At 44.0% G+C, this 12,559-nt stretch overlaps 2 protein-coding genes across 6 annotated transcripts in view; one reads left to right on the forward strand and one right to left on the reverse strand.

Moving 5' to 3' along the window:
- CSMD2 (CUB and Sushi multiple domains 2) overlaps positions 1 to 12,559 on the reverse strand; it is a 600,037-nt gene that overhangs the window by 315,440 nt on the left and 272,038 nt on the right. The window lies entirely within an intron of this gene.
- Positions 8,247 to 8,967, forward strand: HMGB4 (high mobility group box 4). The gene has a single exon (XM_073232921.1). The coding sequence runs from the start codon at positions 8,383 to 8,385 to the stop codon at positions 8,914 to 8,916; it is 534 nt and encodes a 177-aa protein (XP_073089022.1). The 5' UTR covers positions 8,247 to 8,382; the 3' UTR covers positions 8,917 to 8,967.

Raw genomic sequence — 12,559 nt, forward strand, 5'->3', positions numbered from 1 at the left:
TTGTGGAGCCATTATTCTATCTACCACAGAGCCTGCTCCAAGGGCAGGTACAGCAACTGGTTCCCACTCCACAGGAGTAGGGGCAGGAGGGCATGGGGAAAGCGTGCGAGCAGCCATCAAACACCCATGCCAAGCGCTTTTGCTCTTCTTGTTGTTAAGAAGCCCTGGGATTTTTAAAAGCTGCTCAGGTGGTTCCAACCTGCCCCCATACCTGAGGAACACGATAAACAGAAGATATGCCAAGAGCATATGCTGCTGTCCTGGAGGGTAAGTCTGCTCTTGACTCCTGGAGAAGGGTCAAGAGCACCGTGTCTCAACCCTGGGTGCACTTTACTGTCAGCTGGGAGATTTTTTTTCTTTTTTTTTTTGAAATCTGTCAAACGTTTTTATTGTGGCAATATACATATATAACATAAATTTACCATTTTAAGCATTTTTAAGTGCATAGGTCAGTGGCTTTAAGTATATTCACATTTTTGTGCAACCATCCCCACCATTCATCCCCAGAACTTTCATCTTCCCACACTAAAACTCCATATTCATTAAATAATAACTCCCTACTGCCCCTTCCTCCTAGCTCCTGGTAATTACCATTGTGCTTCCTATCTCTGAATTTGACTATTCAAGGTCCCTCATATTAGTAAAACCATACATTTTTTGTACCATTAATCTACAATTACATGAGCGACATTATGGTTAGTAGACTCCCACCACATACCCCATTACAGTCACTCTTCAGCAGTGTAGTAAGATGCTGTAGAATCACTACTTGTCTTCTCTGTGTTGTACAGCCCTCCCCGTGCCCTCCACTCCCTACATGTCTGCTAATTGTAATGCCCCCTTTTCTCCCCTTGTCCCTTGCTTCCCACCCATCCTCCCCAGTGCCTTTCCCTTTGGTAACTGTTAGTCCATTCTTGGGTTCTGTGATTCTGCTGCTGTTTTGTTACTTCATTTTTTTTTCTTTGTTCTTATACTCCACAGATGAGTGAAATCATTTGATACTTGTCTTTTCCACCTGGCTTATTTCACTGCGCATAATACCCTCTAGCTCCATCCATGTTGTTGCAAATGGTAGGATTTGTTTTCTTCTTACAGCTGAATAATATTCCATTGTGTATATGTACCACCTCTTCTTTATCCATCTATCTGCTGATGGACACTTAGGTTGCTTCTATTTCTCGGCTATTGTAAATAGTGCTGTGATAAACATAGGGGTGCATATGTCTTTTTCAAACTGGGCTGCTGCATTCTTAGGGTAAATTCCTAGGAGTGGAATTCCTGGGTCAAATGGTATTTCTATTTTCAGTTTTTTGAGGAACCTCCATACTGCTTTCCACAGTGGTTGAACTAATTTACATTCCCACCAGCAGTGTAGGAGGGTTCCCCTTTCTCCACAGCCTCGCCAGCATTTGTTGTTGCTTGTCTTTTGGATGGTGGCCATCCTTACTGGTGTGTGATACCTCATTGTGGTTTTAATTTGCATTTCTCTGATGATTAGTGATGTGGAGCATCTTTTCATGTGTCTGTTGGCCATCTGAATTTCTTCTTTGGAGAACTGTCTGTTCAGTTCCTCTGCCCATTTTTTAAACTGGATTATTTGCTTTTTGTTTGTTGAGGTGTGTGAGCTCTTTATATAGTTTGGATGTCAATCTTTTATTGGATCTGTCATTTATGAATATATTCTCCCATACAGTAGGATGTGTTTTTGTTCTATTGATGATGTCCTTTGCTGTATATAGTCCCACTAGTTCATCTTTGCCTTTGTTTCCCTTGCCCAGGGGGATATGTTCATGAAGAAGTTGCACATGTTTATGTCCAAGAGACTTTTGCCTATGTTTTTTTCTAAGAGTGTTATGGTTTCATGACTTACATTCAGGTCTTTGATCCATTTCGAGTTTACTTTTGTGTATGGAGTTAGACAATAATCCAGTTTCATTCTCTTACATGTAGCTGTCTAGTTTTGCCAACACCAGCTGTTGAAGAGGCTGTCATTTCCCCATTGTATATCCATGGCTCCTTTATCGTATATTAATTGACCATATATGTTTGGATTAATATCTGGACTCTCTATTCTGTTCCACTGGTCTGTGGCTCTGTTCTTGTGCCAGTACCAAATTGTCTTGATTACTGTGGCTTTGTAGTAGAGCTTGAAGTTGGGAAGCAAGATACCCCCTGCTTTATTCTTCCTTCTCAGGATTGCTTTGGCTATTTGGGGTCCTTTGTGGTTCCATATGAGTTTTAGAACTATTTGTTCCAGTTCGTTGAAGAATGCTGTTGGTATTTTGATAGGGATTGCATTGAATCTGTAGATTGCTTTAGGCAGGATGGCCATTTTGACGATATTAATTCTTCCTAGCCAAGAGCATGGGATGAATTTCCATTTGTTAGTGTCCTCTTTAATTTCTCTTAAGAGTGTCTTGTACTTTTCAGGGTATAGGTCTTTCATTTCCTTGGTTAGGTTTATTCCTAGGTATTTTATTCTTTTTGAGGCAATTGTGAATGGAATTGTTTTCCTGATTTCTCTTTCTGCTAGCTCATCACTAGTGTATAGGAAAGCAACAGATTTCTGTGTATTAATTTTGTATCCTGCAACTTTGTTGTATTCCGATATTCTAGTAGTTTTGGAGTTGAGTCTTTAGGGTTTTTTATGTACAATATCATGTCATCTGCAAAAAGTGACAGTTTGACTTCTTTTTTACCAATTTGGACTCCTTGTATTTCTTTGTTTTGTCTGATTGCCATGGCTAGGACCTCCAGTACTATGTTGAATAACAGCTGGGAGAGTGGGCATCCCTGTCTTGTTTCCAATCTTAGGTGAAAAGCTTTCAGCTTCTCGCTGTTAAGTATGATGTTGGCTGTGGGTTTGTCATATTTGGCCTTTATTATGTTGAGGTACTTGCCCTCTATACAAATTCTGTTGAGAGTTTTTATCATGGATGGATGTTGAATTTTGTGAAATGCTTTTTCAGCATCTATGGAGATGATGTGGTTTTTGTCCTTCTTTTTGTTGATATGGTAGATGATGTTGATGGATTTTCAAATGTTGTACCACCCTTGCATCCTTGAGATGAATCCCACTTGATCATGGTGTATGATCCTCTTGATGTATTTTTGAATTCAGTTTGCTAATATTTTGTTAAGTATTTTTGCATCTATGTTCATTAGGGATATTGGTCTGTAATTTTCTTTTTTGGTGGGGTCTTTGCTTGGTTTTGGTATTAGAGTGATGCTGGCTTCATAGAATGAGTTTGGGATTATTCCCTCCTCTTCTATTTTTTGGAAAACTTTAAGGAGAATGGGTATTATGTCTTCTCTATATGTCTGGTAAAATTCAGTGGTGAATCCATCCGGCCAGGGGGTTTTGTTCTTGGGTAGTTTTTGATTACCGATTCAATTTCATTGCTGGTAACTGGTCTGTCTAAATTTTGTGTTTCTTCCTTGGTCAGTCTTGGAAGGTTGTATTTTCTGGGAAGTTGTCCATTTCTTCTAGGTTTTCCAGCCTGTTAGCATATAGGTTTTCATAGTATTCTCTAATAATTCCTTGTATTTCTGTGGGGTCTGTCATGGTTTTTCCTTTCTCATTTCTGATTCTGTTTATGTGTGTAGATTCTCTTTTTGTCTTAAGAAATCTGGCTAGGGGTTTATCTATTTTGTTTATTTTCTCAAAGAACCAGCTCTTGGTTTTATTGATTTTTTTCTATTGTTTTATTCTTCTCAATTTTATTTATTTCTTCTCTGATCTTCATTTTGTCTCTCCTTCTGTTGACTTTGGGCCTCATTTGTTCTTCTTTTTCCATTTTCAATGATTGTGACTTTAGACTATTCATTTGGGATTGTTCTTCCTTCTTTGAATAGGCCTGGATTACAATATACTTCTTCTTAGTACTGCCTTCGCTCTGTCCCACAGAAGTTGGGGCTTTGTGCTGTTGTTGTCATTTGTCTCCATATATTGCTTGATCTGTTTTAATTTGGTCATTGATCCATTGATTATTTAGGAGCATGTTGTTAAGCCTCCATGTGTTTGTGGGCCTTTTTGTTTTCTTTGTACAATTTATTTCTTGTTTTATACCTTTGTGATCTGAGAAGTTGGTAGGTAGAATTTCAATCTTTTTGAATTTACTGAGGTTCTTTCTGTGGCCTAGTAGGTGGTCTATTCTGGAAAATGTTAGCTTGGAGATTTTTAAAACACTTTGTTTTGAAATGAGAATAGTGTTACAAAGATAGTACAGAAAGTTCTGCATACCCCTCACCCAGCTTCCTCTAACATTAGCATCCTATAGAACCACATGTTACATGTACCCAAACTAAGAAATCAACATCGGTACAGTACTAGTAGCTTGATGGAAGACTTGATTCACATTTCCCCAGTTTTTCTACTGTTTTTGCTGCAGGATCCAATCAAGCATCTCTCATTGCACTGATTCAATCATGTCTTTTTGGTCTCTTCCAATCTGTCAGTTGCTCAGGCTTTCCTTATTTTCTAAAGAACTTGACAATCTTGAAGAGTACTGGTCAAGTATTTTGTAGAACATCCCTTAATATGGTTGCCTAATATGTTCTCACAATTAGACCAGGAGTTACAGATTTGGGGGAAGAATACCACAGGGGTGAGATGTTCTTATTATCACATCATAGAAAGGGGAGGTGGTGTATCAACATGGCCTATCACTGATGTTCACTTTATTCACTTGGTTAAGGGGGCATCTGACAGCTCTCTCCATCATAAAGATTTAATCTGCCCTGTCTTCTACTTTGTTCATTAGAAACCAGTTTGTTAGAAGCCAGTTCCTAAGTCCAGCCCATTCTGTAGGGGAGGGGAGGAATCAGGCGCATTATCCCAATCATTTCAACTGGTTACTCCACACTGCTTTATTATCACCTCTCTGCTCTTGATAGATAAGGTTTAACAAGATAGATTTGCCCCAAGTTACCCTGCTAGTAAGCAGCAAAGCTAGACTTTGAAGTCATGACTGTCTGGCTCCAAAAACCATGTTCTTTCCACTTCATGTTATCACAGGCCAAATAAAAGGATCTCACAATCTCCCAGGTGGGCACTAACCTCCCAGCTTGCATAGATGGTGTTTTTCAAATCAGTTTCTGGATTGCCCCCCATAGTGGGTCAAGAGATCAGTCTGTGGATTGCAATTTTAAATAACAAATAGTGACTGTAACAGGCTAGAACAGAGAAGAGCACATCACAGACAGTATAGTTTTGTTAAACTTTTGTTTCTATAAATTCTCTGTGCTTAGATGCTATGGTCTTTACAATGGGGATAAAAATAGCATCCCCCAACACACACACACAGGACTGTTATGAAGATTAAATGGACTGAAATAGGTAAAGTGCTTAGAACAGAGGCTGGCACATATTAAGCATTCTATAAATATTATGGAATATGCATGTACACAAATGGGTTATGATGCAAAATATATTTCTTACTGTAGACTGCAATAAAAGGGTCTGAACATACTGACGTTATACCTCTGGACTGGGGTCAGCAGACTTATGACTCCTACCGCACTGCCTGTTCTTGTGAAGTTTTACTGGGGCACAACCACACTTGTCCAATTACACATCGTCTGTGGCTGCTTTTGAGCTGTCATGGCAGAGCTGAGTACTTGCAGCAGAAACCATGTGGCCCATAAAGCCAAAATATTTACTCTTTGGCCCTCCAGACCAGTGCCCCTGCTTAGAGGTGATCTCATAATAAAAGGTTACTAGCTGTCTCTACCTTGGCCATGGGGCATTGTCCTGCCACTGTCCTGGCAGGCACACTTGCCCCTGCAAACCACTGGAAGCTCTGTGGAGCCCTGATACCCTTCTACCTTTGATGATGCCCATACTTGTACATTAACCCACCTTCATGGCTGATCATGATGGAGGGCTTGAAACATGGCACATCAATCAGGGTCCCAGCAGGAAACATATGGCCACTCAAATTAGAATAATTCAAGGAGTGTTTAATAAAGAGGCTATTTACAGAGGGAAGTGCAAGGTATAGGAAAGCCCCAAGGGACAGCAGAGTCCTCAGAGGCTAGTAAAAGCAGAGCCCTTACCACTCTTCGCAGGAGGGGACAAGGAGAGGGAGCAATTCCTGAACCTGGAAGGAGAGTTGTTTAGAGAGGATACTTTAAAAAGAGCTGAGACCTATGGTCCAGGGATGGAGAACCAGCTCCAGGTGACTCTGTGGAAGGGGGCCAGGAGAATAAATGCCTGACTTCATTTTCCTCTCTCCCTCATCTCCTGCTGGGGTCCCCATTGGTCAAACTGAAATGGAAGCCAGTGGCCATGGAATGCATTGATGTGGTCCATATGAGTCAGCTTCCAAGGTCAGAGAGCAAGGTTAGAAAGGAGATCTGGAAGGCAAACCTCAGATACCAGCACACAGAGCACCGACTTAGGAAGCCAGGTGCTCCCCCAAAGAATGCCCCCACTTTCTCCCTTCAAGTTGGGAATGTTGGCCCAAACACCAAAGTGTTATCACAGCATCTCCCTTTTACTACCTTCCCTTCCTACATCTGCTAGGTTCCAGATGGTTATCGTGGGGTTGATCTTCCTGGATCTTATCATCATAGGAGAGGCAGAAGGTCGTGAACAGAGACATAGATAAGCTTCTCCAGCAGAATCGGATTAATATCAACAGCCATTAGCCAAGATCTTCCTCACAACCACCCCTTCCATCTCCGGCAGGGGTTATGTCTCATACAACTCTGTAACCCAGCTCAAATCCAACAAGCAGGTGGGCCAACTTCTGACCCCTGGGGAGAAAGAACCAGCGAAAACTGTTACTTAGGCTAGAAATATTCTCAAAGTAATGTATTCCCGCTGGCCAGACCCGTCTGCCCCCACCACTAGCCCTGAATTCCTCAGCTGGAATCTGCTATCTTATAGGCCCCCAAAATCCAGCCCCAAAACTACAGCATGTCATCTAGTGGGTCTTTCCTGGCAAGTCCAAAACACTTATTTTAGAGATGAGAAATCATGGAACGCATAAGCTAACAGGAATGCAGGGGCTAGCTTAGGTAGCCCTGCCACTTTATTGGAGAACAGGAGCTAGAATTCAGGATTGGGGACTCTAATCAATTTCCATCTTTCATAGAAGAAGGAAGCTGAAGTCAGTCTTGGAGCCCTAATAATGGACATGGGGTTGCCTTATGGACACAAGTTTCCCTGTCAGGCTCAGTTGCTGAGGCCACATGCTGGGACCCTTGGCCCCTCAGACAGCAGCTCTGTGGGGGCAGGCAGACTTGAGTCAGGAAAATGGGTCTGAATCCAGACTCCCACTTGTTTTACCTCCAACAGGTTAATTTTTATGTTAACAAGTCTCAGTTTCCTGGTCCTATAAATTTGGCACTATCACTAGACTGCTGAGCTATATTAACTCCAATACCACACAGACAAGACCTTGCTGTGTCCACAGGTCAATAGATGACACTTCCATTGTTTTTTATTTTCCTCCAGTTGGAAGACTGGTAGGAGATTTGTAACTGCCTTTACAAAAAAGGAGAAGCCACCTAGTCTGAGCGTAGTTGTTAGAACTCTGTGCTCTAACCCCAAGACACAGGGGCCCCTAAAATGACAGCAGGGAGGCCTCCTGATAGGCTATGAATTCTATCTCATTTGTCATGGACTTAGTGTAATTAGTCAAATCTCAAGGTTCTCATTTTTCCCCACACTCCTAAATTTCTTCAGAGAAATGAAGAGTTCAGACTTGTAGCCCAAGTGTTCTGGTTTTAAATTAGACAACTTTGTCCTGACAGGAAACGAGTCAGAGCCGTCATCCCGACTATTTTTAGAGTTACTACTAGACTCTTTGTACGGTATGAACTGCCCCTGTTCAAGGCAAACAGAAAGACTTCACATTTTATCATGACAACTCTGGAGCCATCCACCTCCTTGTGCTTGTTATTTCTAGCCTGTCTTTGGAAGATATGAGGTGGCATCTTGACAATCTATAGTGAGGAAGGCAGACCCTGTGCCTTCACTACATCTGAGTGACTGAAACTTCCCCAAACTGAGCAAAACCCATTGCCTCGAGGAAGCCAATGAGAAATATTCCAGGGGAAGTAGCAGTTCCATAGCCTTCTCTGGATGAACTGCCATCTTTCATGAGAAGCAGAAATGGACCATTGAGTGGCTGACCAATAAGGGTACCTGTATGCAAATGCCACAGGCACTGGCTAGGAGTGGCAAGCTTGTGAGTGATGTCACAATGCCCTCTTCTGACCTAGTAATGCCACTGAAAAGGCACACCCCTGACGGCAGCTCTCACAGACAGAAAGATTCACTGCAAGTAGAGGACTTTCTAGGTTGCTCCTGGAGCGTGGGGACAGAAGTCTTTGCTGTCCAAGTTACTGAATCCAGAAAAAAAAAATAACCTTATGAACATGGGAAAAGAAGTTCAGCAGAGGCCCAAGGTAAATGTCTCTTCTTACATCCACTTTTTGCTGAATTACAGAAACAAGTTCAAGGAGCAGCAGCCAAACACCTCCCTTAGCTTTAAAGAGCTCTCTAGAAAGTGTTCGGAAAAATGGAGGTCCATCTCAAAGCACGAAAAGGCCCAATACGAAGCCCTAGCCAAGCTCGACAAAGCCCGATACCAGGAAGAGATGATGAATTACAGGGGCAAGAAGAAACAGAGAAAGCGGGACCCCAGGGCCCCTAGGCGGCCTCCATCATCCTTCCTGATCTTCTGCCAAGACCACTATGCCCAGCTGAAGAGGGAGAATCCAGACTGGTCGGTGGTGGAGGTGACAAAGGCCTCAGCGAAGATGTGGTCTATGAAGACGGAGGTCGACAAGCAGCCATACCAACAAAGAGCAGCTTTCCTGAGAGCTACGTACCAAGAGGAACTGGAAGTCTACCGTGAACAACGGAAAGCCAGGAAGAACCTCCACGGGTTGGCTGAGAACTAGCTCAGAGCAAAAACTGACTCCAACAAAGCAGATGGGTCCAATTAGAAATAAAATGCCATCTGACTGTATTGCCTGTCCCTGGTCTTGTGTGCGGTGTCAGAGCGGCCGGTGCTGGGGCTTTGGGGGACTGGGGTGGCCAAGCTGAGATTGGAGTTTGGGAACTGATCCTGGGGAGGCGCTCCTGGGGAGGCACTGGCTTTGAAGGAAGAGGCAAGAGTGTCCAAAGAGTGGTCACTGCCTCTGGGGCTTGGCTTGGGCAGGTGGGGAGAGAGTCTCTGGGTGGAGAGAAGCTAGAAGTCATGAGGGTAGGAGCATCCTGGTTCCCAGGGGTTACCCAAAGTGGAGGATCCTACTCAGAATCAAGTGCACCCACACCCTTCTCATCAGAAGGGCCAGAAGATTTGGATTTCAGGGAAGATTCCTGATTCAGGCCCCAGGAGAGGTTGTGAAACTGGAGTTCTGGGGTGCCTTTGGGAATTCTGTTGAGCCAGTAATTCCAGAACTGGTCTCCAGCAAGCCTTCGATACCACTCATGGGCCAGGATGAGAACTCCGGTGGTGGCCCCTACTCTAGTCAGGATGAAGCTCAGGGCTGATTTTACACAGACAGGCATCTCACTCTGCCCCAAGTCCTATACTCGTAGAGAACCCTGTTCTCATTTTGGGGGGCATCTACGAAACCATTTTTCTATGGTTATGACCATAACACACACAGAATGGACATTTGTTATCTGTATGACCACTGACACCCATTCCTCCCCCAGACACCCATTCCTTTTCCTCTTGCTCATCGTACCCTGGCTCCATGCTGCCCAAGGCTTGATCAGATGGAATCCTCCTGCCACAGCGACTGGGTCAGTGATGGGCATGTGTCCCAAGCTGGTTCAATCAGAGGGGATCTCAGACTCAGCAAGGAGTCTAGGGGAGGATGTGGCCCTGTGGCTGTTGCCAGCAACTTCCTCCTTCTCAGGCCAAAATGTTAGTCCCTTTGGCACCAGAGCTAAGTCTGGGACTTTTTATTGAAGATGAGCCTGCACATTTCATTTTTTGTCTACAACAGTTTGAGTTAGGTTTTCTGCCACTTAAAATGAGTCAAAACTGGTAATTTGACACAAATGGGATTGTTCTGTGTCTGTACTATATTTCTGAGGCCACAATATACTGTGGGTAATGTTTCATACCAATCAATGTAGATTGCTGTGGACTATTTTGAAATGGCTCTTGACTTCTTGACATCAAAAAGACTTGGCCACAATGCAAAACTGCTTTTTTGTTACCAGGTTACGGATGGAACAGACTTTCTCTGATTGTACCTCTAATCCCTATTCCGCAATGGACTACACTTGGTATTCCACTGCTGTTTAAACTTTTACTTTCAAAACAAAAGTAAAAATACACATATTTTTGGAAAGTCTTTTAGAACTGGGTGAGCCTTTAGGGAGTGAGAGGTAATACTGGGGAAAGATTTAGAAACCCGGGGTCTGGTTCCAGACAGGTCATTTATGGAGGACTCCCACGTGCCAGACCCTGTGCTAGGAACCAGGAGGCACACCATGGCCTCCTGTGAGGTTCCAGCCCACCAAGAACTTTCCTTCTGATGACAGACAGAGATGTGGTCATAAACCACAGCACTATAAGGCATGATGGCAGTGAAGCTACACCAAGTGCTTGGGCAAGAGTGGGTGCCACCCACCAAGGAGACCGCTGAAGTCTTCACAGAGGAAGCAGCTTTATACTACTTGGCAACCTGTACTCATGTTGGCAAGATTCCCATTCCCCATTCCCTGTTCCTCTCAGCTGCTGTTCCAACTTGGCTCTGTTTCCCCTCCAGCCCAACCTCCACCCTCTCTGGAGACACCCTCAGTTTCTCTTGCACTGAGAAAATAGTGATCATCAGATATAAGTGTTCTCAGTGTTTTTCCTTCTCAGCATGTAATGCCCACCCATCCCTTCCTCTTGGTCTCATGTCCCATGGGGAGCTACAACACCCTTGCTGGGCTCAGGCCCTTGTTTCTCACTGTAAAGATGCTGGCCCTTCAACTCTGAGTTTGCACAGGTAAGCTTGCTGTCCTGATGTGAAGGGCTCTGATCTTAACATTGGCAGGACTTTGGGCCAGTTCTTATTCATCTGAGTCCCAGGTTTCTCATCTGTGTGGTGGGGATGATGCCTGCCTTACAGGTTATTCAGGGATTAAATGATGTAACATATGCAAAAGTATTTGGCACAGTCCTTAACATACAATGGGTCCTGTGCTGGACACCCTCTAGGGGGGCTGCCCATGGCTCCTCCCTCCTTGCTGTTCACACCCTTGTACGATCCTCTCTCATTAAAGGTTGTCACAACCTTGCTTCTTACCAATAAGAAGCCTTCTTTATAACCAATAAAATAAGGCAAAGAAGACAGGATGTGACTTCTGTGAGTACACAGTGATACATAAAACTCCATCTTGCTGGCTGATTTGCTCTAAAGATTCTCCTTGCTGGCCTGATGAAGTAAGTGGCCAAGTGGGGAAGCGCATGTGGCGAGGAACCGTAAGAAATCTCTAGAAGCTGAAGGTGGCCTCAGAACAGCAGCCAGCAAAAAGCTCAAGTTCTTTGTCCTATGCCCACAAGGAACAGAGTGCTACAGCAACCACGTGAGTGGGAAAGGGGATCCTTCCCCAGTTGAGCCCCCAGGTGAGAAGTCAGCCCTGCCTCACACCTTGATTCCACGAGACCTCAAGCGCTGGATCTAGCTAAGCTGTTGATCGATTCCTGACCAACAGAAACTGTGAGATAATAAATATGTGTTGTTTTAAGCCAACAAACTTGTGGTAATATGTTAAACAGCAACAGATAACTAATATAGTACTTAATAAATGCCAGCTTTCTTATAATTCTAGGAGACTGTCTAACCTTTTTTCTGCCTCCAGCCTCTACCCTACCTGTTTGAGTTCCTTTGTTACCAACCTCTTGCAGGCAGAGGAGGCGTCCCCAGTGCTAACTGGTCCAGACTTGTACAACTCTGTAGTGGTTCCAGGGGGCTGTCTTGTTTCCAACATGATCTGTGGGGTCTTGGTGAGCAGCTGTGGATTATACCACATTCCTCTCTGGGAAGAGGGCCACCACACAGCCAGGCCCCAGCCCTCATGCCACCTCTTTCTGGTTTCCTGTGTGATTAATGATGTGAATGTGGGTGGCCAAGGCAGAGTTTTGACAACAGTTTGCAGCGCCCCTGCTGAAAACTCACACTATTAACATTCCTTTATGAAAAAGATGACAGGAGGGTGTGAATCTGCTGGCTTCTAATGACTGTAATGTAATAACAGTGAAGGGGGAGGGAGGGAAGGATGACAAGAAAGAGAGCCTGAGCCTAAGATAACAGGACAAGAGGAAAAGCAGGCAGGAAATCTGGTGTGGTGTCAGCATCCCAGATCCACCCTGCTGGGCTCAGGTACCCCTGCCCTTGGGAAAAGGAAGGCACAGGCTTTGAGCACAGCTCCGTCTTGATGACTGAGTCACTCTATTCTGATCCTTTTCTCCTAGAGCCTTCTCCTGTGTTTGCTTGTTCATTCATTTATTCATGTATTCAACAAATATTTATGTACATCTTATGCCTGCAATATACCAGGAACTGTTCTGGTGCTAGGGATACAGCAAGGTCC

Source organism: Manis javanica, chromosome 4 (assembly GCF_040802235.1).
Source record: "Manis javanica isolate MJ-LG chromosome 4, MJ_LKY, whole genome shotgun sequence".
In the NCBI taxonomy this organism is placed as follows: domain Eukaryota; kingdom Metazoa; phylum Chordata; class Mammalia; order Pholidota; family Manidae; genus Manis; species Manis javanica.